This window comes from Nyctibius grandis, chromosome 27 (genome assembly GCF_013368605.1).
Source record: "Nyctibius grandis isolate bNycGra1 chromosome 27, bNycGra1.pri, whole genome shotgun sequence".
Lineage (NCBI taxonomy): Eukaryota > Metazoa > Chordata > Aves > Nyctibiiformes > Nyctibiidae > Nyctibius > Nyctibius grandis.
This window is the reverse complement of record NC_090684.1, coordinates 3,802,385-3,829,469: the sequence shown is the minus strand read 5'-3', so window position 1 is coordinate 3,829,469 and position 27,085 is coordinate 3,802,385. Positions and strand designations below refer to the sequence as shown.

Sequence of the window (27,085 nt, the reverse complement as noted above, 5' to 3'; positions counted from 1 at the left end):
CTGCCATCGCCACTTTGGGTCCTGAAACTCTTGCAGGCTCCTCGAAGGCACAAACCACATTTCCTGGGTTATTTTCCTATTTCTTTCCCCCCCACTGCTTCTTTTCTCTTTGCTACTGTCCACACTGTGTACACCAATACAGCCTGAAGGGAGGTGTGCCTCAGTTTCCCCACTTAAAAACCTTCCCTGCCCTCGAGCTGTTTGCTTGGTGGATGCAAAGTGTCCTGCGGGCTGGGACTGGGGAGAGCCAGAGCTGGAACTGGGGAGAGCCAGAGCTGAACTGGGGCTGCTGGGCTGGGAACATGCTCCCTCCAGCCCCGGGGCTCGCTCCGTTTGCAGCTGAAATCTGCCTGTAAATAATCTGCCCTCGCCTCTTAACCCCACTCCTTGTTTTCACGTCTCGCTCCCGTTGTGCGCTGGAAGCGGGGTGGGAGGCGAGCAGGGCTGGACATAGAGGAGCTATTAGTTGTGGTCGAAGCTGGCGCGTGTGCTTTGGCTCAGAGCCCAAACCTGGGCTTTGGAGGCAGCCCGAGTCGATATCTTGCTCTTTAATATTTTCTCTGTGTGTCAGGGGGTGCCTGTGGGCTGGTGACCCGGGCTGGGTCGTGCCAGGCAAACGCTGGCGGCTCCGTGGAGCTCCCGGTGAGGTCCGTTCCGAGATGGGGTGAGATGGGAGATGCAGCCCTGGGGGATCGGTGAAGCGGAGAGCGTGTGTGTTTTCCATGATGTGGGCTTGGGTTAGGAAGGGAAAAGCTGTCTGTGCTTTCAGGACTCATCTGGCACCTCAAGCCCCAGCTCCCAGAGTCATGGGATGGGTGGGGGGGTCTCTGCTGCAGAGAAGCAACTCAAGCCTCTGCCTGCAGAGCGATGCTCCCTTCGCAGAGCAGTAGGCAGGGGAGAGGCTGCAAAATGTTTCTATAAACCTCCCCAAAAATCCCAGCGTCTCCTGGCTCTTCCCAGTTAGAGCTGGAACAGGGTGAGGGGGAAGGAGGCACAGCCCAAGGGGTGGCTGCAGGAGCTGGGGGGCTTGGCTCGCCCAAGTCCCTGGTGAGGTCTTTAGATCCTTCCCATGGCCACAGTCTGTGCTGTTATTACCTAAGTGAGAAACTTGCATTTTCTGCTCCCTGGCATCGCGCCCAAGGCCCTAGGTTTGAGCTGAAGACTTGTGCTTTTCGCCCCCCTTCTTTTCCCCACTGCCAATTCATTAATTACTGCTTAAGCCCGGCAGTGCAGGCAGATGAAAAGCAGGCGCAAATTGCTCAGATTCGTAACGTCTGATGAGATTTCAAAACACTGAAGAGCAGCGTTTGAGCCGGTTCCAGGGACGAAGCAAGTGCCAGGAGCCTCTGGTGACAGGGACGCGTGATGCAGAGCCCAGGGCACGCAAGGAGGGACCCCCCATCCCCAAAGCGGGACCAGGCTGCAAAAACGCAGGGAGCTGGCATCACCCCCCACCTTGTGTTCCCAGGAGGGAAGGGGTGAGATCCCACCTTGCAGTGAAGCGCAGGAGTCTGTGAGCTGAGATCTGGCTGCCCCAGGGGATGTGTTGGGGCTGGTTTGGGGTGACAAAGGCAGGTTGGTGTCCCCAAGCACACCCGAGCTGGTAGCAGAGGCACTTTGTCAGCAGCGGGACTGGGACTCATGGGATATCGCAGCCTTCGTGCTGGATAATCCAGGTATCGCTCTTGTTCGGGCTCTGCCACAACAAAGGAGGGATTAGAGCCGCGTGTGCTGGGACCCGGGGCGGCTCGCCGGTGCTGCCGTTCTCCCTCGGGTCGTGCCGTGCCACGGGGCTGGTTCCCCATCACACCGCTCTCCCCAGCCTGGCCTGTGTGTGGATGCCCGTGGGATGTCGGGAGCCTTTCCCAACCTGCAAAGCCGCTCGTTGCTGCAGTGTTGAGGATGGACAGACGGATGGGTGGGTGGATGGACGGTGCCAACCCTCGCCCTGTGCAGGACATTCCGTGCCCCGCGATTAGACCAAAGCACACTGGTCCTGCGATGGCACTGGCCATGGAGCTGTGTCCCTAATGACTTCTCCTCTAATGAGTTGGTTCCTGTAGGCTTTGAAGTGACATGAATAATGAATCCCGGGGCAGGGGAGCAGCCGGCCGCTTGCCAATTAACGCTCTGGGCTTGGGACTCTCATTTAAATGGCTGGGGTTAGGAAGGGAAGGCGAGGCGCGTGCATCCCTTCCTCCAGGGGAATGATCCCCTCCTCGGGGCGCCTGGGGAGCACGTCGGGGTGGGGCGGACATGCACGTTGCTGTTCCCAGCATGGCTGAGCCAGGCCCCCCTTCTCACCCAGTGTTTCGCAGCTGCCAGCTCTGCGGGGAGCCCCGGCAGAGAGCTCCTTGATTGATGGTGTACGTTAGCGGCAGCAAAAGCTTATTATCTACCTGCAATCAAGAGGGTACTTGAGCATCGCGCTTCCCGGAGCAGCTGCGCTCCCACCGAGCCCGTAATGGTGGAGATTAAACCCTGACCTGTGTTTGACAACACGCGTTAACCCCACTGTAAGGAGGAGAGTCCCCGAGGCGCCCGGCGGGCGGCAGAGCCATGGGGATGCCGGGGTCCCGTAGGGATGCTGGGGAGGCTGAGGTCCCAGGGGGAGGTTGGGATCCCCCCGCGGGGATGCTGGGGTCCCGCAGGGAGGCTGGGGTCCCTCAGGACTGGGGGTGGTGCCGCTGGGAGGGACATGGCCATGTGCTCGAGGATGGTGCAGGCAGCGGTTTGCCCCCGGAGGGCTTTGCCCTGCCCGGGGTGGGGGTGATAGGCTCGCAGGCAAGCTTTGCACGGCTGGGGTGGGTGCATGGGGTTGTTGGGTGGCACTGGGTGCAGACCCTCATGGTTTTGCCCCCCGGGGCCAAGGTGGGATGCGGGTGCAGACGTGTCCCCGCTGGCCTGGCCCTCCTGGCAGGAGGGTGGGTTGTTTGCTGGAGGACGAGCCCTGTGGCAAACCCTTCCCTTTGCAGAGCTGCTCTTGCTCCACGTCCTGGTTTTTCACGGGAGATTTTCCCTCTTGCCTTGATGAGCATCTGCGCCGAGACCTGCCTGGGTGGGATGGGGCAGCTGCTGCTTATTAACCAGGGTGGGCTCGTTATGGTGAACTTTGGCAGGCGGTGGTGAGCAGGGCTGCCCCGAACCGTGCGGCTCTGCCCACCCCAGCTGCTTCCCTCTGACCCCCCGACCTTTTTTTTTGCATTATTCAGAAGATTTCATTAATTAAGAAGAGAAAAACTTTAAGCAGTGTTGCCAGCATCAGTGCACGGGCTGGAGGAGGGTGCTGCGGGAACGTGGGGCTCCCAGAGCCTCCGAGGGCTTTTAGCTGGGCTGGGGTTGTGTTATTTTTTAGGCCTGGAGAGCCCCAATGGGCTGTAGGGAACCGCAGGGCCTGGGCGGTGCAGCCGGTGGGTGCAGACATCTATGTCCATCCTCAGGGCAGGTTTCTCCCAGCATCCAGACACTTTTTTGGGTCTCCGTCCCCGCTTTCCCTTTCCGCCGGGCTGGCTGCGTCCCCCTCGCGTGCTCCCCACTCTCAGCTGCTGCGTTAATAAGTTCCTCGTTACGTCCTAATTGCCCGTATCCATTTTTTGTTACGTTCCTTGTTAGTTTGATTTAATGGAGCTGCTGAATAACTTGGTCATTTCTGAATTGCCATCGATTTAGTCTGTTTTCTTATTTATTTATGGGCCCATCTCCTCTGCTGCCCACTCTTCCCAGGGGTACAAGACGACAGTCCCTGCCACGAGCTCCCCCAAGGCCACTTGCTGCCCCTGCAAGTGCCACGGGATCCTGGGGATGCTCAAAGCTGCTGCTCGGGGCGAGGAGAATAAAACAATCCTGGAGGACCCCAGTGCAAAGCCTTGCTGCTGTCCTAGGATTGTCTCGAAGCTGGGTTTGTGCTGGGAAGGGGCCGGTGCTGCAGCCGCCATGTGCGTACCTGGAACCCCCATGTCCCTGTGCCACACACTCATGGGCACACGCGTGTGCAGTGGCATGTGTCGTGGTGGGACACGTGTCACGGTGTGTGCCCTCCCGTGCTCACATGAGCCCGGAGCAGAGCACACGTGGCATGGGAGCCTTGCGGTGTCGGTGCTGGTGGCACGTGGGTGTGCGCTCGTGCCAGCCCCAAGCTGTCACTCGTGTGTGCACGCACCCACCCGGCTGTGCCGGGGCTTTTGGAAGGCGCTTGTGTTTGCAAACTGCTGCTTTGGTGGATTTTCTCTTTTTATTGCCATGGAAACTGTAATTAAGCTGCACCGGTGTCTTAGCCAGAGTCGTTGTCTCTGGTGGCACAGCTGGTGTCACCCTGGCCTGGCCGGGGGCTCGGCGGTGATGGGGGCCGAGTGCCCCAGGCAGGGACGTGCCCGTCCTGCCGGCACTGCCTGCTGCTGCCCGTCTCGCCTGGCTGATCTGTCTGTCCGGGAGGCTGTTTATCCAACTCCCTCCTCTCCATCCATCTGGCTCCCCATATGGGAAACAAACAGCAAATTGGCCCAATTTCTTACCATAGGAAAAAGAAAAAAAACCCTGAAAAAAATCCCTTCTCCGTGGCGGGGCCGCGGGGGGTGGGTGATGCTCCCCTGGCCAGCGGGTGTTTGCCGGGGGATGCTGTTATCCCCATCCCCACAACCTCCCTCGCTGCGTGCTCACACCCATCAGATCCCCCCATCTCTGTCGTTAGGGCACAAGGGGCCAAATTACCCCGATTTTCCTCCAGCCCTGTGGGAAGGAGCGAACCCTCCCGTCCCGGAGGGCTCCGGCCTCGGTGCCTGTCCACATCCCGTCCTCCCCCTGCTCCTCTCCAGGGCCATAAGCTGGGGAATCTCTCCCTGCCACCGTGTGCTAATTACTCTGACCTTTGCTGAAGCGGGGATCTTTTAGTGGCAGGCAAGGTATCAGCCCTGTCATTTACTATGCAAATTGAGACCATCAATTACATCCAGAAGGTCTCGCAACGTTTAATTTTCTCTCCCATCTCTCTTTTTATTGCCATCTGCAAAAATGCAGGAGCGGGAGGGCTCTGGCTTTTCGGAGCTGGAGGCTGGGCGCCCAGCAGCCCTACGCGGGGACTCTTCCAATTGCCAGCTTCCCCTTGTCTCTTTTAATTTTAATTAGCTGCTTTTGCAATCGCCTCATGGAAAGCTGGGCTGGGAGCTTGGCCGGTGCCACAGGGATGGGAATAAACCCCTTTGCAGGGCTGGGCTGCTGTCTCGAGGGTGAAGGGCTCGTGCCGGGGCTGCAGCCCATCATCTCCTCTTCCCACAAGCCGTTTTTGCCAGTATCTGAGCAGTGCATGTGCAGAGCCCTTTGCAAAACCCAGTCCTGGGCTGGTGCTTGGAACTGGCTGGAAAACCCTCTCCGAAGTGCTGGGAAGGGACTGTGTGTCTATCAGGGGGACGGGGCGTGATGTGGTTGTGGCTCGAGGTGACAGGTACCAAGCAGAGTGGGTGGAAGGCAGAGATGAGCTATGGAGATGCGGGATGGGAGGGAAGGTGGCGCAGAAGGGCTGAGCTGGAGGGGTGAAGGCAGCGACCTGGGAGAGGAGGCGTAAGGGGAGGGCTCGGGTATGTGTCCTGGGGCCTGGGTGGGTGCCAGGGGGGTCTGGGGGCGGTGGGCTGTGGAGATGGTGCGGTGCTGTGGGAGATGCACGGTGCTGAGCCCCTCACTGGGGTGGGAGAGCTGGGGAGCCCCCCGTTTGCCTGTTGTGGGGCTGAGGAGCCCTGGGAGAGGGGCTGTCCACGGGGGTGTCTCAGTGCCAGGGCTCTCTCTGCTGCAGGGGGGGTGTGCGTGGCCCAGTCCGTGAAGATCCCGCGGGAGCCCAAGCCGGGAGAGTTCGACAAGATCATCCGCCGCCTCCTGGAGACCTCCCACGCACGGGCCGTCATCATCTTCGCTAACGAAGACGATATCAGGTGTGGAGGGGCTGGCCTGGCTGGGAGGGGAGGCTGGGGCGGGGGGAATGCACTTCAGGGCACCCACACCGAGCCCAACATGTGCTGTACACATGCTGCTGGCTGGGGCATGGGGTGCGGGATGCTCAAGGCAGGAGCTGGGCGCTGCAACAGGAGCCGACCGTGCCTGCAGCGTGCAGATGTGTCTGCAACGTGGAGCAGATGTGCCTGTGTAGTTGCCTTGGTGGCGTGACACGGACGTGGCTGCAACGGGGAGAGGATGCACCTCGCAGTGTGGTGTGGACATGGCTGCAGTGGAGAGAGGATGCACCTCGCAGCGTGGTGTGGACATGGCTGCAGTGGGGAGAGGACGCACCTCGCAGCGTGGCACGGACGTGGCTGCAGCTGGGACCCACCGGAGCTGACTTCAGAGCGGCTGCCTGGCACGTTGCTGCCATCGGACCACAGCAACACAGAGCTCAAAGGAGGGAAAAATCCGCTTTCTGTTGTTTTTGGGAGCCCCTGCTGTCACCACCCGTCTGCTTCGCGCCGCTCCCGGGCTGGGTCAGAGCTGGCGCGGGGCCTCGCTGGGTACCAGCCGTGGCAGGATCCAGGCACTGGCTCTGCTCTGCTGTGCAGCCTCAGCCCCCAGCGTGGAAGAGGAATGGGTCTGGGGGGACCTTTCAGGGCCCCCCCCCTTGCCCCCGTGCCTGCCCGGCAGGGCTGGGGACGCAGCCGCCCTTCGGGGTGATGAGCTGCTGGGCAGGCGAAGCGATGCTTTGCAGCTCCCGTTGTTTATGGAGCAGAATGATTCACGTGGAACTACCCCTGCTTTCCTAAGTATCTAATTTATTAATCAGCAAACATTATGTAAATGTGGGTAAACTGTGATTTTTTAAATCAGTTTACATCAGATGTGCAAACGCTCCAAGTTTCTTTTTTTCCTTAATAGAAATGTCTGCAAACCTGACATTTACGCGGACGCGTGGTGGGAAACGGGGGATTTACCTCGCTGTGTAAATGGCAAGCCCCATTAACTGGGGTTTGTAAACATTTACCCATCCAACTAGGATTACATCCCACGAGCAGTGGGTTACACACACCCACCTCGCGCTGGGTACGCGTGGGTTTAGCCCGGGCACGGAGACTGCTGTGATCCCGACCCTTGTGCCAGGGCTGCAGAGTGTAAATTTACATCGAGTGTAAATCACCGGTGTCACAGGAGTGTCCTTGGTTTGCCGTGGGAAGATCCTGCCCAGCACGAGGACCGCAGGCAGCTGGAGATGCTGCTTGTGCTCGGAGCGGGATGGGGGCTTTGCCGATCTCCCCGGCTGCTCGCCGGCCCCGCGGCTCCCAGAGCACGCCTGCCTCTTCCCGTCTTGTCTCTGTACGTTGTTTTTTTTTCTCCTTATTACATGTTTCAAACACCATCTGGACTTGAAATGATCAGCTCCCGACAGTGGAGGGGGAGTCACAAACCTGCCTCCTCGCTGCACGGGGAGATGGAGTGATGAAGCTGCCCTGGGCCCCGCTCCCACGGGGCTGGGGACCCACACAAGCCCCCGCGGGGACAGTGAGCCCTGGGAAGAGCGAGCCCAGAGGGTCGGATCCGTGAAAGTTCCTGTCCACCTACTAAGACTTTCTGAACTGGATGGTGCCAGTAGAGCGTGCAAGTGTGCAGCTGAGTGTCTGGCCACGACGAGGGATGCTCAGCAGGACAGACGGCATCACCAGCTCCCCACTGCTGCTCAGCTGCCTAGTTGAGCCCAGTTTAGCTCTAACCTAGTCACTGGCAGCGCTGGTTGGCTCTCTCATGGCTTGCAATGCTGATCGGAGCCGAGAGCACACGCGTGCTCTCCAGTGCTGCTGCTTTTCCTGCCTACTGCGGCATAACCTGATTTTTTTTTTTCCCCCTAATGTTGGGTAATTAAGGGGGAAATTCAATTACTAGTCAGCAAATATGCAAATGAGGTGGGAGAAGCAGCCTGCGTGCCCGGGCTGGGGAGGATGGAGGGTGCGGGAACCGAGCAGCACGGTTTGCTCTCATGTGTCCATACACACCGGGTTGTACGTGGTGCCTGGTGCCAACTGAGTGCCCGGAGCAGGAGACACAAACAGCGCTGAGCCCTGCCCTGCTTCCATGGGGACGGACACGAAGCCTGTGCCTCAGCCCTGTGGTGCCAGTGCCTGTCGCTTCTCTCTGCAGAAGGGTGCTGGAGGCGGCCAAGAGGGTGAACCAGACGGGACACTTCATCTGGATGGGCTCGGACAGCTGGGGCTCCAAAATCGCCCCGGTCCTGCACCTGGAGGAGGTGGCCGAGGGCTCCGTCACCATCCTGCCCAAGCGGGTCTCTGTCAAAGGTAAGGGGCTGCGCTCGGCGGGTTCCCTCAGCTCCGCTCTGGCTCGGCTGTCCCCGCCAATGGCATCCCCTTAACCGCGAGGTTTTGGCTGTGAAGGACTCTGTGTTTTGTATGACTCTTCCCGGAACGGGTTTTCCAGCCTGCAGCTTTGCCCGAGGGGCAGCTCAGACACAAACCCACCGTGCTTTTGTGTCCCTAGACCCCATCACCCACGAGACCCTCCTTCCCCTCTGCCTGGGGAGTTCTGGCCCATGTTAAGCATCTCTCTGCCATCCCAGAGATTTATCCCCTCCGTCCCCTCTTCCCCGGGCAGGTTTCGACCGCTACTTCTCCAGCAGGACGCTGGACAACAACCGCCGCAACATCTGGTTTGCTGAGTTTTGGGAGGACAATTTCCACTGCAAGCTGAGCCGGCACGCGCTGAAGAAGGGCAGCAGCATCAAGAAGTGCACTAGTAAGAGCTGGGGGGATGCTGCGGGCTAGCGGGGGCTCGTGGGTGCATGTTGCTGTATCGCACGGGGTGTGCAGGGACGTGGAGGTGACGGCAGAGAGCCCAGGGCAGGTGTTAGAAAAGTTTTGCTTCCTTTCCCCTTATGGCCTTTCCACCACGTCCTTACTGCTCCGGAGCTGCCAGCCCAGCTCAAGGCAGCTACGTGGCAATTAATGCTCCGTGCGTGGCGGTCTCGGTGGTGAGCGTGGTTTTTTTTTTGGCTTGAAGAGGCTCGTAGGGATCGATGCAGTGACCAAGGCGGCTGGGAGATCTGTCTTGCTGACAGCGCTGCTGCTGAGGTGATGGTTGGAGGCTCAAGGAGGTGACATGTTTACTGAGAGATGGGAGAGATTTACTGCCTGCCTGGCACCGACTGAAGACAGATAACGACGCGGTGGCTCGCAGGCTGTGACGTGGCTGGACTAGGGGACATTCGTGCGTCCTCCCTGTCCCCTTGGGAGGGATATCTGTGGAAGCTGTGGCGTGCCGGCGGGCGGATGGACCTGGCCGTGCCTGGAAAGTTTGATCATTAAGGGTATTTTTTTCCCCGTTTGCACTGCTGAGGATGAGAGGGATGGGGCTTCACATCCTCTCCCTTGCAGGCATTCCCCAAATGTTCAGCTGATGATCTGGGGACACCTCTCTGTCCCCCAAAGGCTCTCCAGTGCTGCTGCCTCCCCAAGTAGTCTTGTGGCTAATGCATAGGTGTGAGCTTGGTAAGCAGCAAGGGTGTGCAAGGAAACTTGCCTGTGGCCACTGTCTGGGGTGGCTGAGAGCTCCTCATCTTTCCCGATGGCATCAAGAAATCCCCGGCACCAGGAAATGCATGAGCGGGTCCTGCAAACCGCTGATCTCTTCATCTTCATAGTAATGTAGCATTTAAACAAGCGATGTGTCAGGGCCAAGGTATTAGTGGAGGCAGCTGAAACCACGACATGGCAAATGTCCTAGGAACTGTCTTTAAATTATCTGAATTTGTCAGCAAATAAATTATCTCCCGAACGTTTGCTTGGCAGATGATAAACGGAGAGGGGAAATATCGCACGATGAAGCAAATAACCTGCCTGTGCGGTTCCACACGCTCCTGCTTTGCACAGCTTGGGCGAATGTCCTGTTTGGGGCTGTTTTCCAGAAGGAATTGTACTGACTTCCCCCACGAGCTTCAGGTTTGGGTAGAGCCCAACTTGCACAGAGAAATGCCAGCTGTGCTTGCTTTGGCATCCCAAAAACCAAACTGAAGGGTCCCACCACCGCACAGGACAGCTCATGGCTCTCGTTCATGTATGGGAGAGCTGGGAGGAAGGTGAGGGGCGAGGGCTGGGGTGGGCACCAGGTTTTGGGGTGATTCCCCAAGCCCAGCCCTAGCACCCATCAGGACCTGTGTGCTCCATCCCCGGGTTGTCCTGCTGGGACCAGGATCAGGCCAGGACCCGTCTCCCAGCTGCTTGTGCAGTAGGATCTCCTCAGCATCCTTCCCCACCTCCCCGCTCCCTCCGCCGGGCTGCATCCCCGACCCTCCTGGGTTGGGCAGGCTCCTGCAGGGCAGCCAGTCCCTGCTCGCACCCAGCCAGCCGGGATGGAAAGGATCCTGCCAGCCGCTGCTTCGTTAATAATTCACACACGTGCGGATGCAGACGGGGAGGTGCTGGGGTGCTGCGAGCGTTGACGAAGGAGCTGATGGCAGCGCCGGGTTTGCCGGGTGGCAAGGGCAGGGGGACAGGGCACGGCTCGGGGCTGCATCCCCCCCCACTGCCACCCACATGGGGACCACGGCATGCTCCCAGGCCCTACGGGCTACTCTTTCTCCAGGAGAGCTAATTAATGGCCTTTGTTTAGCAGGGCTGGATGGTAACTCTGCTTTGAAGTGGGGCTGGGAATTTCTCTGCACTCTCACCTCCGCCCGACCAGGCTGTGGATACCTGCAGAGCAGCACCGTGCATGGAGGGGAGAGGGGCTTTTATTTGATTTATCCTTCTTTATTTGTGATTCTTCATATTCTTTTCCCTTTCTGTTTTGCCTCTCTCTGGTCCCTTCTTCATATGGGGTTGGTTTTTTGGGGCACTGGCTGTTTTCCAGCACAGCGTGCCCCAGCCAGGCTCAGGGGGGAGGATTTGCCCTGCTCGCCTGGTAGTTCAGATGATAAAATGTTCCTGTTGGGCTGGTTCTGAGCGGGCAGGGCCGTCCTGGCAATGCCTCTGCTCGGCTTTCCTTCAGATCCACTGGCATCCAAACGGGCACTGCCAGCCTCACCGCGAGGGCAGCTCAAGCCCTCCTTGCAGAGGGATGTTTGCAGCGAGCATCCCTCGCGGGGGGACAGTCCCTGCTCCCCGGGTGAGCTCACCCAGCCCGAAAATACGGTGATGGGTGCTGCTGCCAGCACCCATGAGATTTATAGAATCATAGAATAGAATCACAGACTGGTTTGGGTTGGAAGGGACCTTAAAGATCATCTTCTTCCAACCCCCTGCCACGGGCAGGGACATCTTTCCACTAGACCAGGTTGCTCCAAGCCCCATCCAACCTGGCCTTGAACACTGCCAGGGAGGGGGCAGCCACAGCTTCTCTGGGCAGCCTGGGCCAGGGTCTCACCACCCTCCATCCCCCAGCTCTCCGGAGAAGCACCGTGAGCGATTTTGATTAACTCCTGCTGAACGCCGGCACCGGTGATGCGATGGGAATTGATGCTAATCCCGTCTCATCCACTGCTTGAGAAGATAACAGCGTCCGTCCTCTGAGGGGTGCCCGCGGAGGCTCGTCACACACTTGAAAATTAATTATCAGCCCTGTAGAACGATGCACGACCCCACTATTATAATCAGCAGGGTCGCATCCCTTTGGCAGCCCTTATCTACTGTGAGCGTGGCGGAGATTTATTGTCTCCATGTCAGGAACGAGCCTCAGCTTTCTCCTCCGCATTGCCCCCTCTGTGCATCAGCGTAATTCCCATCTGCAAAAAGCAGCTGGGGCTGGGGCCAAGGTGCCCGACCGACAGCCCTGGAGACCTCTGCTTATCTGCACCGGCTCAGCTTCGGCACCGGAGCCGGCTTCTCCCACCGCGCCGGGCTGACGCCGCTCACCAGAGGGATGTCTGGGAGGAAAATCCAGCCTCTGCAGCCTGTGTGATCGCAGCGGCTTGTGTTTTATTTGCTGGGCCCTGTGTGGGATTTGAGGTGCCTGTTGGGAAGGTGAGGAGCTGGGAAGGGACGAGTCCTGCGTCCCATGTGTCCCCTGGGCTCAGCAGCCTCTGCGGAGTGGCAGGACGGTGCCGGGGCTGGGACATCCCCACGGGCTCAGCTCCCCTGGACAGTCTCTTACACCCTTTTTTTAATGGGTAATTATCTTGACAAGATAAAGTGGTTTGTCTGCGCCTTGAGAGATGAACGCAGGGAAGGTCCCGAAGTTGAGGGAGAAGATTAATAGTCCTTGTCAATAACGTGGAAGAAAGGAGAACTTGATGTGTTTCGCATGAGTAATCTCCACGTAGTCCAAAAGCTTTTCTATAACTTTGAAGGATGGGCTATAAATTCACCTCCTTGATATCATCTTTTATTCTTGGTCAGTTCACTATCAATTTGCTTTAGTGTCCTGTCAGTGGCACGTTCGCTCTCCGTCCCGGCGCAGGGACCTCCGGGCGTGCGGCTCTCGGGGACGTCCCCGCTCGGCAGAGGTCTGCTCCATATCCAGTGCTGGTTTCATCCCACCTTCCCGCAGCGGGGAGGGAGGGGATGAGCAACCGCAGCGTGTTTGTGCCTTTCTGTCCCCATCTGCACCGGCTGTGTGTCCTGGGCCCCTGCGGTCGCCCTGAATCCCCACCTGGCATCAGGGAGCATCCGTGCATGGTGGAGCCAGAATGAATGTTGGACACCCTTGGAGGTGTTGGACACACATCTGGAGGATGAAGGCCGTGCCTTCAGCTCCCTAAGAAACCCTCCTTCCCTTCGCTGTGGCCTGGCGGGGTGCCCGGCCGTGCCGCAGAGGCAGTGACAGAGGTGCAGAGGCTGTGGCTCTCCGTCATGGCATCACCCATGGGAGACACTTTCTTAGCTGTAATTAACAGCGTGCTACATTAATCGGTGTCTTTTGCTAAATGATTAACATGTTTCTAGCCCCATTAAGGGCGGTTATGACAGCAGAGGCAGGCAGCTGTCGCTGGTAATTACCAGGATCCTGCAAGCCGGGATGGCCAGGGAGGCTGCAAAGGGCTTGTGGGGTCAGTGGGGTGGGAGGGTGACAGGGGGAGCAGGGTGACAGGAGGCTTTGGGAACGTGACAGAGGACATGCAGCCAGTGATGGACACTGCCTGGGTGGCCCCTTGACGCCGTTGATAGAGACGGAGCTCGTGTTTGCTCCTGGCAAGATGAAGGAGGTCAACCCGTGGGGGTGAGGAGGGGACGTCGGTCACAGCCCAGCCCGTGTCCCGCTGGGGACCTGGGAGTACAGGGGTGTCCCATGGCACTACGATGTGATACCTCGAGGGCTCTTGGAAGTGCAGCCCAGGTGCCAGCACCCACATTGTCAGAAAGGCATTACAGGGAGGTTGGTTGGATATTTCCCCAGTTAATAGGTTGTTTTGGCTGCAGGTCGTCCTCCTCCTGCCCACAGAGGCCACCTCACATACCCCAAACCTTCCCAGGGTGCTGCTCAGGGGGGCTGGGGTGAGAACCACTGCGTCCCTGGCTGTCCCTTCTGACCCGTCCGGACAAGGGGGACACTGGCAACAGGAGGACTTTCAGCTGGTGGGGAGGCTCAAGCCCTGAGCCCTGGCAGCCCAGACACTGCCAATGCCTTGGGCTGGCGCTACAAAATACATCTGCAACGTGGGTTTTGTTTTGGGAGGAGTTTGGGGTTGTTTGAGATGCCTTTCAGCCCTGCTGCTCCTTCCTGGGGCATGCCGAGGTAGCATAGGTTTCCCGCAGGGAAGGTGGGTGGTGGGTTGGTAGGTTGGGGAATGGGGTTGGAGTTTCTGGCTGCATCAATCCTGGGGATGAGTGGGTTTGTTTGCAAGGGTTTGGCTGCAGCAGAAATATCCCTGCGGGGAACAGCTGGGATGGCAAGGAGACGGCAGCCCCGCTTCCCATGTGTCTGCAGACCGAGAGCGGATCGGCCAGGACTCCTCGTACGAGCAGGAGGGCAAGGTCCAGTTTGTCATCGATGCCGTCTACGCCATGGGACATGCTCTGCACAACATGCACAAGAACCTCTGCCCTGGCAAGGTGGGGCTGTGCCCCAGGATGGACCCGGTGGATGGCGTGGAGCTGCTCAAGTACATCCGCAACGTCAACTTCTCAGGTCGGTCCGTCCCCGGGGCGGTGGGGGTGAACGGCCCTGGGGGCTGGGTGTCTCGGGTCATCCCCTGTTAGGGGTCACACGGCAGCACCCACAATTTATTTGTGTGGCTGTTTGGCACCCACCGCGCTGCGAATGCTGGGTGCAAAGACGGGGTGGTTTTGCAGCAGATCAGCAGATGAGGAGGTCTGAGCTTCCCCATCTCCTGGAGTCTGTGGAGAGTAACCCAGCAGCAATCCTGCCCTCACCCCCTGTCCTGCCTGGCCTCTCCCCTCGCCCGCTCCCCCTGCCACCTCCCTCCCATCACAGCTGGCCGAGGTCCCGCTGAATCAAGCCGCTGTGTCCTTGTCTGTCTTCAGATCTCCTCTGGAAACGCATCTTTTCCTCTGCTCTATCTCCTTAATAAACATTTTCTGGCTTGTCCTCCGTATTACTTCTATTTATCTCCACTCTGTGATCTCCTTTGCAGTGTCTCTTTTATTTATTTTTCCCTCCTGCTTGATTTTTCTCTTCCTTCCTTTCATTAGTGTTTATCTGCACAGTTCACTTGATTTAACCTTAAAGCTGCTTTTTTTCCCACCTTTCTTAAAAGAAGTGGTAAACCAGGGGGGTCGGTGGGTCGATACTGTAAGGTCCCTGCACCAGCTCAGGTTTGGGGTTGGTTTTCTTTTCCCCAATTGCTTCCTCCACCTTGTGCCCACGCTGGCATTGTCCTGGCAGCTTGCGGCACTCCCAACAGTGAGAAAACCCCACGCCAAGGGGGAAGCATCAAACCAGAGTCCCCTTTGACATCGTCCCCCAAGGGCACCCCGTGCTGCTGGGTGCTGTGGGTGCTGAGCCCTCCCTCTCTCGCAGGCATTGCTGGGACTCCCGTGACGTTCAACGAGAACGGAGACGCGCCGGGGCGTTACGACATCTACCAGTACCAGATCAGGAACTCCACTCCTGAGTACAAAGTCATTGGGCAATGGACTGACCACCTCCACCTAAACGTAAGGCTGGGGGCTGGCTGGTGCCTGCGGCGTGGCTGTGCATGGTCTGTGCCAAGGGGAAGGTCCTGCGGATTTCTCCTGCACCCATTGAGGCCATGTAGGGTGTAGCAAACCCAACTGGGAGCCAGGGAGCTCCTGGGTGCAAAGTTAGACAGCCAGACTTGGGGGGAGGTCAGAGGGGAGGATGTCCCCTGAGTACACACGTGTGGTTCAGCCACGGTGACCCACCATCAGCGTCTGTGACTATATCCCCTGGGCTCTGGGCATCCAACTTTGCAGCTCTATTAAGGGGAGGAGAAGCCAGAAGAGAGCAGAGGGGGTTTTCCCAGGGAAGGAGAGACTTTGGTTTGGGTTTCTGGTGTTGAATCTTCCCAAAAGGCTGAAGGAGAGCTTCGCTGCCTCCCTGTCCCTGGGCTGGGTAGGGCTGGGTTCCTTCATGGGATGTACTGATGGTGTGAGGGGCTGGAACCAGGCCACACTACCGCGAGCAGAGGTGGGGTATCGCTCTGTGCCCCAGGGATGCTTGACAGATGCCCAGCTCGAGCATCAGCGGGGCTGGTGCCATCTCGCCCCGCAGGTGGAGAGCATGCTGTGGCCGGGGGGCGGGCGCCAGCTCCCCAGCTCCATCTGCAGCCTGCCCTGCAAGCCGGGCGAGAGGAAGAAGTTGGTGAAGGGCATTCCCTGCTGCTGGCACTGCGAGCGCTGCGACGGCTACCAGTACCAGCTGGACGAGTTCCACTGCAAGCGGTGCCGCTTCAACGAGCGGCCCAACGAGAACCACACCAGCTGCACCCCCATCCCCATCATCAAGCTGGAGTGGAGCTCGCCCTGGGCTGTGGTGCCCGTCTTCATCGCCATCGTGGGCATCATCGCCACCCTCTTCGTGGTGATCACCTTCGTGCGCTACAACGATACGCCCATCGTCAAGGCATCGGGGCGGGAGTTGAGCTACGTCCTGCTGACGGGCATCTTCCTCTGCTACGCCACCACCTTCCTCATGATCGCCGAGCCCGACTTGAGCACGTGCTCCTTGCGGCGCATCTTCCTCGGGCTCGGCATGAGCATCAGCTACGCCGCCCTGCTCACCAAGACCAACCGCATCTACCGCATCTTTGAGCAGGGCAAGAAGTCGGTGAGTGCCCCCCGGTTCATCAGCCCCGCTTCCCAGCTGGTCATCACCTTCAGCCTCATCTCGCTGCAGCTCGTGGGCGTCTGCATCTGGTTCATCGTGGACCCGTCCCACTCTGTCATTGACTACGAGGACCAGCGGACTACAAACCCCCACTTTGCCAGGGGCATCCTCAAATGTGACATTTCGGACCTCTCCCTCATCTGTTTGCTTGGGTACAGCATGCTTCTCATGGTCACCTGCACTGTGTACGCTATTAAGACCCGCGGGGTCCCAGAGACCTTTAACGAAGCCAAACCCATTGGGTTCACCATGTACACTACTTGCATTGTGTGGTTAGCCTTCATCCCTATATTTTTTGGGACGTCGCAGTCAGCGGAAAAGGTAAGGGAGGAGGGGAGAGGTCTGGCTGGTGACCCCATGGGCTGCAGGGAAGGGGGCTGAGAGAGGCTGACGTGTCCTAAGCAAGGAAGGGTGCTTCTCTGTGGTCCTGCTGGCCTGGGAATTTTGGTGGGAAGCACTGGTTGCAAACCTCTTGCTCTCCCAGGGAGCAGACACCGCTGCCTCCAACCCCATTTTCCTTTTCCCATGTGTTTTCCCTCACTCTTCCCTTCCTGGCTTTCCTGTCTCATTTCCTCCCTCTCCCTCCGGTTTTCTGTGCCCGGGGGTGCCCCTGCCGCTCTCTGGACAGGGTAGCCATGGGCAACACAGGCTGCTGCTGTGTGGGCTGGGGGAGGACGAGTCCCCAAGGCAGATCCAGGTGTCACGAGCACCATTTCTGCATGGAAAAGGGACCGAGCGCTGCCCAGCTGGCTCCTTTTCCCAGTGATGGAGGCTGGAGAGATGGACCTGCCCTCTGAAATCCCTGAGAGCTGGAAGGAGCAGAGGGCAAGGGTGAAAAAGAGGGAGTAGAGCAACCCCTCGACTCTGAACGCAGCTCTGCACACAGTGTAGACGAGGCCAGCCCAGACAATCCCAGAGGTGGATCTGTGCTATAAAACAACCTGCCTCTCCTCCCTCCTCCTCATCCTCGGCCCCCCGGGCTTGGTGTGGAGGGTGGTCCCAGTGCCGGTACCCGCGGGAGCGAGGCCAGCCTGGATGAAGCTCCATGCTCAAGTGAGAGGGAGCGAGAACAAAGAAGGAAAAAAACTCTCCTGACTGAGCCCCAAACCCCCTTTGCCTGCCAGCCAAAACAAGAATCATGTTTATGTTAAATGCGCCCAGCTCACGCCTGCCAGCCCGGAGCTGCCTCTGACAGATAAACCTCGGTGTTGCTGCTCCCTGGAAATCCCTGGGGTGCCCCACTGCCTGGTTTCCCTCTCTGGACCCATCACAACTGTGATAATTTACCCCCACGTGTGTCCCCGCCGTGATGCTGAGCTGCTGAAGCCACAGCTGTTGGAAACACCTATTGCAAAAGGGTTTGGTGGGAAAGACCAGGAGATTTTTTTTGCTGTGGACACCACAGTTTCACACGTGTCTCAGCTCAGAACATCCAACCCCAGAGCTGGAGGAGGCCGGGTCTCACAGGCACCTTTAACCTTGGCTCAACCAAAAAAAGTCTCTACCAAGCCAGCCCGTGCTGGCTGCAAATGTGAAGGGGAATTAAAGGAAATAAATGGAGCCTTTTGTAGCATTTCCATTTTGATGAGATGGCAGGGGAGATACTAACAAGAAAGCAGGTTTTTTAAGAAATTATTGCAAAACAAAAGCTCCCTTAAAGCCTCCTTAATGTGCTCAGCATACTGTGGGTAATAAAGATGGAAATGATAATGATTGTAGATTATGCGCAAGGTTGCTCACCTCTTCACTGCAGCTTGTCATGGGATAATTTAGGGCTGCCGAAAGCTGGCTGTCAAGCAGCAATTCGACAATAGGCTGTGCCTCACTTTGGGGGCTTGTAATGTACAGGGCTTCTCTGTTATTAGGCTGCTAACAAGCTGATTAGAGGCGGAAAAAGTGATGTTCCCAACTCCCCTTGGACGCAGCTCTCTTTTTCCAAGCCTGCTGCCGCCGTGAGCAATCCCAGGAGGGGTCTGGGGTGTTTTGGCTCGGCCGTGCTGCCGTGGGATGGGAGCTCTGTCTCCAGGCTGTGGCTGAAGGGTGATGGATGCGCTCAAAGGGGCAGCCGGAGGAATCGGGTGCTCGGTACTGCCTCGATGCTTTAGCTGCTGGTTTGCAGTTTTGGGGAGAAAAAGGTCAAAAAAAGGTGTCGTTACACAGCCTGCACAGAGGGTCTGGCCATGAGCATGTCCCTTGGATGAAAACTTGGAGGTGTTGGCATTGGTGTCACCCCGCGGTGGTGCGCGTGCTGCCCCTTGGCAGGGCATCCCCAGGCTGCTGCAGGGAGGGGTCCCCTCGCCTTCCCCCACTGCTGCCGGGACCGAGGCCCCGCTGGGCTCTGGGGAGGGTCAGCACACCTGGGAAAAGACAAGCCAGGAGCGTCAGCCGGGCCATCACTCTCCCCATAGAGCACGGCTGGAGTTTCACTCGAGCCCTGAGGATGCCCCGGGGCAGACCCGCACCCCCAAACGCTGCCCCGACCCCATCTGAGCCTGCGGCCAAGGCTGCCTCATGGTCAGGTGGAGCTGGATAAAAATCCTCATTTTTATTTTATTTCGCTTTACCTCGTGCCTACAACTTTGCATGGAGGTGGCATCTTATTATAACAAGTCCCCCAAGCCTTTTCTCAAAAGAACCTCTTATCCCTGCCGATCCCAGCGGATTACAGAAATAGCAATAACAGAGGATCTAAAGAAAGAGACAATTTCCTGCGCTGATAAGGCGGCAGCTGAACAGCGGTGTCTTTGTCTGCTTCTCTGTTTATCACATCTGCTTTCAGCGAGGGAAAAGAGGGAGAGAAGAAGGAATGAGAAGGACTGTCCAGTGGTTTGTTTAGCAGCGCTGGATGAGGGTTGAGTTGGTTTTCCCTTCCCTGGCACCTGCAGCGGTGCGAAATCTCTCGTAGCTGGGTCAGGCCTGGATTTAGAGGGTGGGTGTTGCCAATTAATGGCAGAGATTTGCTTTGGGACAAACCCACACTGTGCAGGGCTGTGCCTTGCGCCTGGGCTACACCCCGTGGGGCAGGACGGGCTCATCCAGCCCTGGGACAAAGGCTGAGCACGGCGCTGGGCTTGGGGACTTGGGGTCATTTAGGGTTGCTGCGGTCCCTCACTGCAGCGTCATCACCCTGAGTCAGAGACAAGCTGTGTTCTTTGATCCTACCCCGCTGAACCGGGAGCTGTAACTCCTTTTCTAGCCGCAGCGCACACCTCGCACGGCTCGGGGGGAAGCTCGAGTGTCATTAACAGAGGGGCGAAGTGGGGTCCTGGGTTGGAAACCAATTAAGAGAGTAGGAATCAAAACTGTGAGAAATGGTCATTTTTTTTTTTGATGTGGCAAAAGGTGAACTGTGCAGTGCTTCACGGCTGTGCTTAAACTCCAGGCTAAAAATATTTCTCTCTGAGCTGGAAAGGGGCTCGCTGCGGCGTGCTGCAACGGCGCCGAGGTTGGCGCGGGCTGAAGAAAACGGGGCTGCTTCTGGCAAATGGATCCTCCAGGTGAAGGTAGCCACGGTGGCCCTGTGAGACCCCAAAAGTGTCGCAGGGGTTTGAGGAGGGCGAAGAGATTTGGGGGAGCGTGGGGAGCCTGGAGCCGGTGCCAGGTGGGGTCTTGGCAGAGGGGGGTTCCTGGCGGTGCTGGGAGCTGGAGCCCCAACCTGGGCGTGTGGGGGGAAGCGTGCACCGAGACGTCGTGTCTGAGCTTGAGCTCAGCTGCTCTCTCCCTCTTCGCCGAAACGCCTCCGAGTCCCGAGGCACGGGTGGGAGTCGCTGCAGAGGCAGGGAGTAGGGAAATTTCTGGATTGTGAAGTGATGCTCCTCCGAAAGGCATCTGGTGAGGAGCAGGAGGGCGGGCAGGCAGGGGAGCTGGGGAGGTGAAGGGCTGCCGAGCCTCAGCCGTGTCCCACGGGGTGTCACGCTGGTGCTGAGACGAGTTGTGCCAGTGCCTGGGACAGGGGTTGGGGTGGCTGGAGTTGGTGTCCCAGCGCTGCCCTCAATGCCAGCAAGTCTGGTCCTTGCAGTCCAGGACACCGGCGGTAACGTCTGGAGAATTTCAGGGGGAAAAATAAAGGGGAAAAAAAAAGAGCAGATATTCTGGCACAGAGATATGTTTTGACTTTCCTTGATGAAATGACATTTTTATTTCCAAAAACTGCCTGGATTGACTGTGCGTGCATACAGAGAGAAGGTGGAACAAACAAACCAGCGCATGTGACAGCAATAGGTTTTATTCTGGGAACAAACAAAACTTTTTGCTTGACTCAGAACAAGCTTTGTTGCTTTTTTTTTTCATTTTGGGTTGAGTTGAAACACTTTTGGACCCGTGCATTTGTTTCTGAAGCAGGAGAAGAGAGTGAAATGTTTCTTTGCATGGTTACACCTGGGACCTGCAGGTCCAGAGCTGTTGCCTCCCACTGGCTCTCGCTCATGGGTTGGAGCTGCCTCGATTCACCTTCTCCCAAGGAGGCCGTGTAGGGCCTCTGTGCTCAGCTGCTGTCCTTGGTCACCTTTTTGCTCTATTGGCTCCAGAAGTTGAGCCCCCAAGTTAAGCATGTGCAGCTGGGGAGGTGGGGACCCCCTGCCCTCGCTGATGCTGCACCCCCCAGGCTTCCCCTGGCTCCTCCAGGTCCTACCACCTTGCACAGCATTAAATACCATGCGGGAAACAGCTGCAGAAGGAACACTGGACACCACACTGTGAGCCATGGCGTAAAGTTCAGAAACTGCCTTAAGCCTCCTTCTAAAAACCTTGTTAGCAACATGCAAAACAGCCCTGGTGTCTGAGCACAGCTGGGAAAGAAAAAAAGGTGCTTTCAAAGGCACCTGAAGACCCAGCGGCCTCTCCCTGCTCAGCCTGGAGGGACCCAACAAGTGAGGTGTGAGGTGGAGGAGAGGATGGAGCCCTGTGCCGGGAGCAGGGATGCTGACGGAGCTGGGATGCTCATGGAGGGGTTTGCCCACCCGGCCCCCCGTGTTGCTCGGGGGCGAGAGGTGGGGATGAGCGGAGGGAGGGGGGGTCTCTGCCTCCCGTTGCCGCCTGCTGCAGATGCGCCTGGCTTGCGAGGAGCCTGCCAAACGCTTCCCATAGAAAAATGGATTATTCTACAGTCAGATTAATGGGCTTTCATTTCGCAAAACATCTGTCACTGTTAGTCCTGGACAGTGAGCGTGAAATTAGTTTTGACTGCAGAAAGGCAACGTCGGTGTGTAATATGTGACTTACATGACAACGGCTCAGAGATCCAGCTGGGGAACAGGAATTACCTGTTGAAAGGAGATGGGGGAGCGGGGGGTGCCCTGGGAGAGGGTGTCCTCGCTGTGCCCATCACCGCAGCATCAGAGCTCCCACCCTGCGGCTGATGGAGTGTGCTGCGAGTGCTGGGGAGGAGAGAGGGAGGGTGAAGAGGGCGTGCTGGGAGGGCTTGGCACAGGGAGGCTGTGCCAGGGTCCCAAAATGGGGGTCAGGGCACTGGCACAACCTCCCCGTGTTTGCAGGAGGGGAAACAGCAAAAGTGAGCCGAAGGGCTCTCCGGGTGCACCTTGGCCCATGCAACGAGTCGAGTCTGATGTTCAAGATCCAATACTGCCAACATTTCCAACCCCTTCATTTAACCCCAACGTTTCCATGTTCCCCTGTTCCCTCTCCTCCTTTCCCAGCTGACCCTTTCAGGATCCTACAGAGCCATGGTGGGTCTCAGCTCCTGCCCTTGTGTCTTGCAGATGTACATCCAGACCACGACGCTCACCATCTCGGTGAGTCTGAGTGCCTCGGTGTCCCTGGGCATGCTCTACATGCCCAAAGTGTACATCATCCTCTTCCACCCGGAGCAGAACGTCCCCAAGCGCAAGCGGAGCCTCAAGGCGGTGGTGACGGCCGCCACCATGTCCAACAAGTTCTCTCAGAAGGCAGGTTTCCGCCCCAATGGAGAGGCCAAATCAGAGCTCTGTGAAAATCTGGAAACACAAGGTAATGTGGCTTCCCACGGGGTTGGGGAGCTGGTCCTGCTGGGGACCGACACGGTGCTGGGAAGCCCAAAGCCCTGGCTCGCCGGGGGGCCGTAGCCTTGTTGTCCTCCATGAGCACAGTGCTGCTCCTTGGCAAAGGGACACCTCGGCTCCCTCCGGCCCCATGGCTTGGCCCACCATCCCCCAGGAGCGAGGGCGGCGTGGGAAAGGGATGGACCTCAGGGGTTTGGGGTCACTCTGCTCCCCGCCGTGCCCAAAGCCACCCCGAGGAGGAAACAGTGCTCTGGTTATCTGTGCTCCAGCCCAGGCATGAGTAGGGCTTCCTGGCTCTCGGCGAGGGGACAGCTAATTTATTCCCACCCAAGAAACACTGTTTTCCATCACCACAGCCACGTAGCTGAGACAGGACGTGTCCTGCCTCCCTCTGACCGGGATCGCTCCCATCCCTCCGCTGGCCTGTTTGCATTGTCCCCTGGGAAATGCTGCTGGGTGGGTGGCAGGGAAATAATGCTGTGGACACGCTCATGCCGCTTCTGGGCGAGATGCTGGCTGGGGCACATGGAAAACCGCTCGAACACCTGGAGAAGGATCCTAATGTCAGCCTGGAGCTGCTCCTGGAAAGGCACCAGTGTGGCTGATGGGGAGAGGTGTTTGCTGTTCCCAGGGGCCAGGCTGGAGCTCAGGCTGACACAGGGACAGAGCCATCAACCTCCCCTGGGAAGAGGGACTGGAGGCTTGGGAAACCCTGGGAAAGTGGGTGCGTGCCTGTTCTGCATTTGGCTTTCCAAAACCAGAGCCTTGCAGGAGGAAGACATGGTTGGAGCCAATGCTGCTGGGGTCCTTTGAGGAGGGAAATCCCATTTGGGCTAAATCTGAAGGAAACCCTGCGGAAATACAAATGTTCCTCATGTACCAGCGGAGCTTCTGGGTTCCAGCGTCAGTGGGATGGAGAGCAAACAGCATTTCCATGGAAAGCCGTGGTTGTCTTTGTAATCCCACGCTTGCTCTCTTTCCAGCCTGAGCTATTTAATATCCCTTGGCATCTCCGTGTAACCTCCGTATCCACATCGCTCTGTGTAATGGCTCTTGCTGGCAGTAGCTCTGTACACGATGTCTCTCTGCATAATCGACTCCCATCTACCTCTCTGCGTCGTGAAGGGCAGCTGCCTCATCAGACCACCCTCGCCGCCCGTGCTGGAGGTGGCTTTTGTCACCCGCTACTGCAGATCTGTGTGGTCTGTGGCCCTGTCCCAAGGTGGCAGTGGGTGGGGGTCCCTCTGTCACCCCCATTTTGTCTGTGCAGGAGATACCCCCACCCTTGCACGCAGTATCTGTGGGCTCCCCATGGTAAAGGCTTGTTAGGAGCACACCAGCCCTGTCCTGGCTAGCCACCGGGTCCCAGACTCCCCATGGCATCAGGGTCACAGGCTGTGATGCTGCAGGAGCATCGGCGTGTGTGACCTTGTCTCCCTCCAGCCAACCGCAGCTCCTGGCCCGGGCTCTGCTAGCACAAAGGGCCAATACCCTCTTTGCAGTGGGGCTTGGAGCCTCGCATGCAGCAAGCGCTTCGTCCAGGACCTGAACCCAAACATTCCCATATGCTCTCCACTGCCTTGAGCATCCTTCTCCCCCGTGGTTCTTGCAGCAGGAGCCTCTGAGGATTGTACGTGCAGGGAGCAGGGAGAGCTGAGCCTCCCATCTGCCGCATCTCAGCTCCGATGTGTCTCATGGGTGGAATACAGGAGCTCGGGGTAAAGGGGGCTGGCAGCGTGCTCCCGAGGTGTGCCAAGGCGGGGAGCCGGGCACGGCGTTGGTGCTGGGGGCAGGAGGCACGGTGAGGTTGTCAGTGCAGGACCGAGGGGCTGTTTTTCACTCTGTCGCTGGTGGGTCACGTATCCTTAAATAAACAACGGAATAAATAATTCACAGGGCTTTGAGATGGGCAGATTGGCTATGAAAACATTGCGGCTAACAAATAGCTCTGTCAGCTCTAATTTCTTATGGCCCATCTAATTGTTATCTGGGAATACCAGTCTGAGCTCTGCAGCGAGGTTCATCTGTCAGCGAGGCGCTGAGATGGAGGGAGAGCTGCTGGGCGTCCCCGCCTCGCGCTGCTGTGGGGTGGGTCTCTGCAGAGGACACGTTTGTGCTGCTTGTGGTGTCTTGGGCTTTGCTCTGTGTCCCCAGTGCTTGTCCGTGTCCTTGGCTGGAGGGCGTCCACGTGTCTGCTGAGCCCCGTGGCACGTGGGGACCTCATGGTGGGATCTCCGCAGAGCATCGTGCCTGGCTGAAACGCTGAGACGAGCCAGGGCATTGCAAGCTGCCGCTTCCACCTCTCCCTGAGCTCTGGCTGCTGCTAAAACCAAGTGACGCGCTGCAGCCTCCGAGCCCGAAGGCAGCGGTGCGGCCCTGCGAGGAGCGGCAGGATTTATCGCTGTCTGGCGTTTTCCTGGCTCTGGGCCTTGCTGCGGCTCCCCCGGTGTCAGTGTGGGACGTGTGGTGGCTTTGTAGCCATCGCTGCCTCCCCTACTTGTGTGTTCAACCCCGTCCTGAGGGCTGGGGAAGCTGGAAGGTGGCAGCAGGTTCGCACACGTGTTCTCCTCCAGCACCCGAGCACGGGCCCAGGGCTCCCTGGCTCTGTGCCACCCGCTGCCTGTGCCCTCCTGCTCTGCTCCCAGCTGCCACGGAGCGATGTGCAGGGCTGTGGGGCGCCCAGCGTGGACCCCAAATCGTGCTCTTGCAGGGCTGGGCCAAGCTGAGCTTTTGGGAACGTGGACCACCTGCGGGTTTGTCTATAAGAGGTCGCTGAGGGAAGCGAACGGGAGCCTGAGAACACATGCCCCGAGGTTCATGTCACGTCCTGGGGTCTCTCTGGGGGATGAACTCTCTCTAGAGAGCCCCCAAGGGCTGCCATGGGGCTCAGCCCCTCTGCCGCGGCTCAGCACCCTTGCAGGGAATGATCCCAAGTGCCAGCACTGGCCGGATCCATGAGCAAACCCCGTGTCGTGTCCCCACCAGCATCTCCTGGCATGACGGCCAGGTCAGGGTGAGGGGAAGGGAGCCAGAAGGGGAGGGTGGGCTTCATTAACGATACACGTGGGGTTTGTCTCTCTCTCCAGCACTGGCTACCAAACAGACCTACGTCAGCTATAGCAACCACGCGATTTAGCTCCAGCGATCGCAACTGCCTGGTGCAGAGGGAGGCTGCGATGCCATGGCGCGGGAGGGAGCTGAGGCGCATCGCTCGTCGCAGGACACCGAACGGGACGGGGAGGTGGCAGCGGGGGGGACACGCTCCTGGCCCGGCTGCTGAGCAGAGCTCCCAGGGAAGATGGTGATCAACAGCAGCAAAAAACCTAAACAAAACAATAAAAATAAACCACCGACCACCGTGACAATGCATGCCTCCCCACGGAGGAAGAGGAACGGTTGAGCAGGGGAGATGTCGTGCGGGGAAGAGGTGACGGACTTCGGCAAGTCTTTGGGGTTTTTTTTCTGTATCTTGGCAAAAAAAAAAAAAAGACACCCAACATTTTCCCTTTTCTGGAATTTGTGAGATTGTTTGTTGTTGTGCAGAACCTTCTGTTTTCTCTTTCTTTATTTTTTTTTTAAAAATCCTCCATTTTCTTTTGTTCCTGTCTTCCTCCGTCCCTCTTCACTCTCTCACCCGTATCCTACCAAATTCTGTATGTTGCAACAAGGAAAAATAAATAAAAATGCATAAAATTTAAATAAAAAACAGACAACAAAATAAAATAAAACCTAGACTGTGTTCAAAGTGCTGATTTCTATAGGTGGTTAATTAATGTATGTGATGACCATATGGATTGAAATATGTCTGCTTTATGTACTGACCAGTCAAAAAACAAAAACACACAAAAAAAAATACAAAGTTCAGTGCCTGGATGTTTATGAATTATTCGATGACTGTGTAGAGCATGATCATTTTTATACGAGGAGATTTCTAATAAAAGACCATGGTTTTGCACTCGGCGTTTGCTGTCTCTTGGTGACTGTTCGTTCCAGGCTCCGGGAGGTGACTTGGTTTTGGGTGCTGGAGAAGGTTTGGGGTGGCCAAGTACTCCAGGACAGGATGGGGCTCCATGTCCTTCCTCTCCAGGCCATCCTGCTGCAAACGGGGTCCTTGCAAGGGGATGGGACAGGGAGAGGAGAGCTCAGCATCACCCGAGCACACACTGTCCCTATACTGCCCCAGCGCTCAGGGCTTGGTGCAGGATTTGGGGCAAAAAGGGCTGATTCCTTCTCATTTGCTCTTCCTCAAGGTGTGGGCTGAGGCTGGAGGGATGGAGCTGTTACCGAAAAATAGTACCCAAGAAAACTCTCCAAACCAAATTATAGTTTAGAGAGCTGACATTGGTTTATTACAGCTGGGTGCATGGGGGATATCTCCTCCTATCATGCACACTTAAGACTAAAAGTTTGTTCCTTATATACATAATTCCAAGAAAAGCCCACCCATTCCAAAAAAACCCTTATACATAACACGTTATATAATGCATTACATAATGTCTTTACACACGCGTACTAAATTGGGGAAGGGGTCTGGGGTGGTCTCTGGGGGTCGCTGGTGGTCCCAATCCCCCTCTAATCGTGCTTGTGCGCAAGCGTGGTCGAGGCCCTTGTTTACAAGTACATGTGTTCTCAAGAAGAAGATATCGTTTTGGACTTATCTCTTCTCTGACACAAGAGTTTATGAATCAAGTTAATTTAGACATCACAAAGTTGTTCTTTACAGTTTTGTTTTGTCTTTTGGCCCTTTTATAATTAGCAGAGACCTTTGTTTTTCTAAGACTAAGCGTAAACAGCATGAATCATTGTCTACTAAAACCTTGTTATCAATCCCATAAACAAACTCTATCTACAAAACATGTAGTTTGCTTCAG

General features: G+C 57.4%; 1 protein-coding gene across 2 annotated transcripts in view; it reads left to right on the top strand.

The window, feature by feature from the left end:
- The window catches only part of GRM4 (glutamate metabotropic receptor 4), a 58,780-nt gene extending 32,606 nt beyond the window's left edge, over positions 1–26,174 (top strand). For both annotated transcript variants that reach the window (XM_068419289.1, XM_068419290.1), the window contains exons 4-11: positions 5,783–5,918; positions 8,104–8,258; positions 8,572–8,712; positions 13,837–14,037; positions 14,890–15,026; positions 15,604–16,539; positions 21,936–22,182; positions 25,301–26,174. In XM_068419289.1, coding sequence (XP_068275390.1) covers positions 5,783–5,918; positions 8,104–8,258; positions 8,572–8,712; positions 13,837–14,037; positions 14,890–15,026; positions 15,604–16,539; positions 21,936–22,182; positions 25,301–25,350 — 2,003 coding nt within the window. In that variant the 3' untranslated portion in view covers positions 25,351–26,174. The remainder of the gene's footprint in view (positions 1–5,782; positions 5,919–8,103; positions 8,259–8,571; positions 8,713–13,836; positions 14,038–14,889; positions 15,027–15,603; positions 16,540–21,935; positions 22,183–25,300) is intronic.
- Positions 26,175–27,085: the final 911 nt, after the last annotated feature.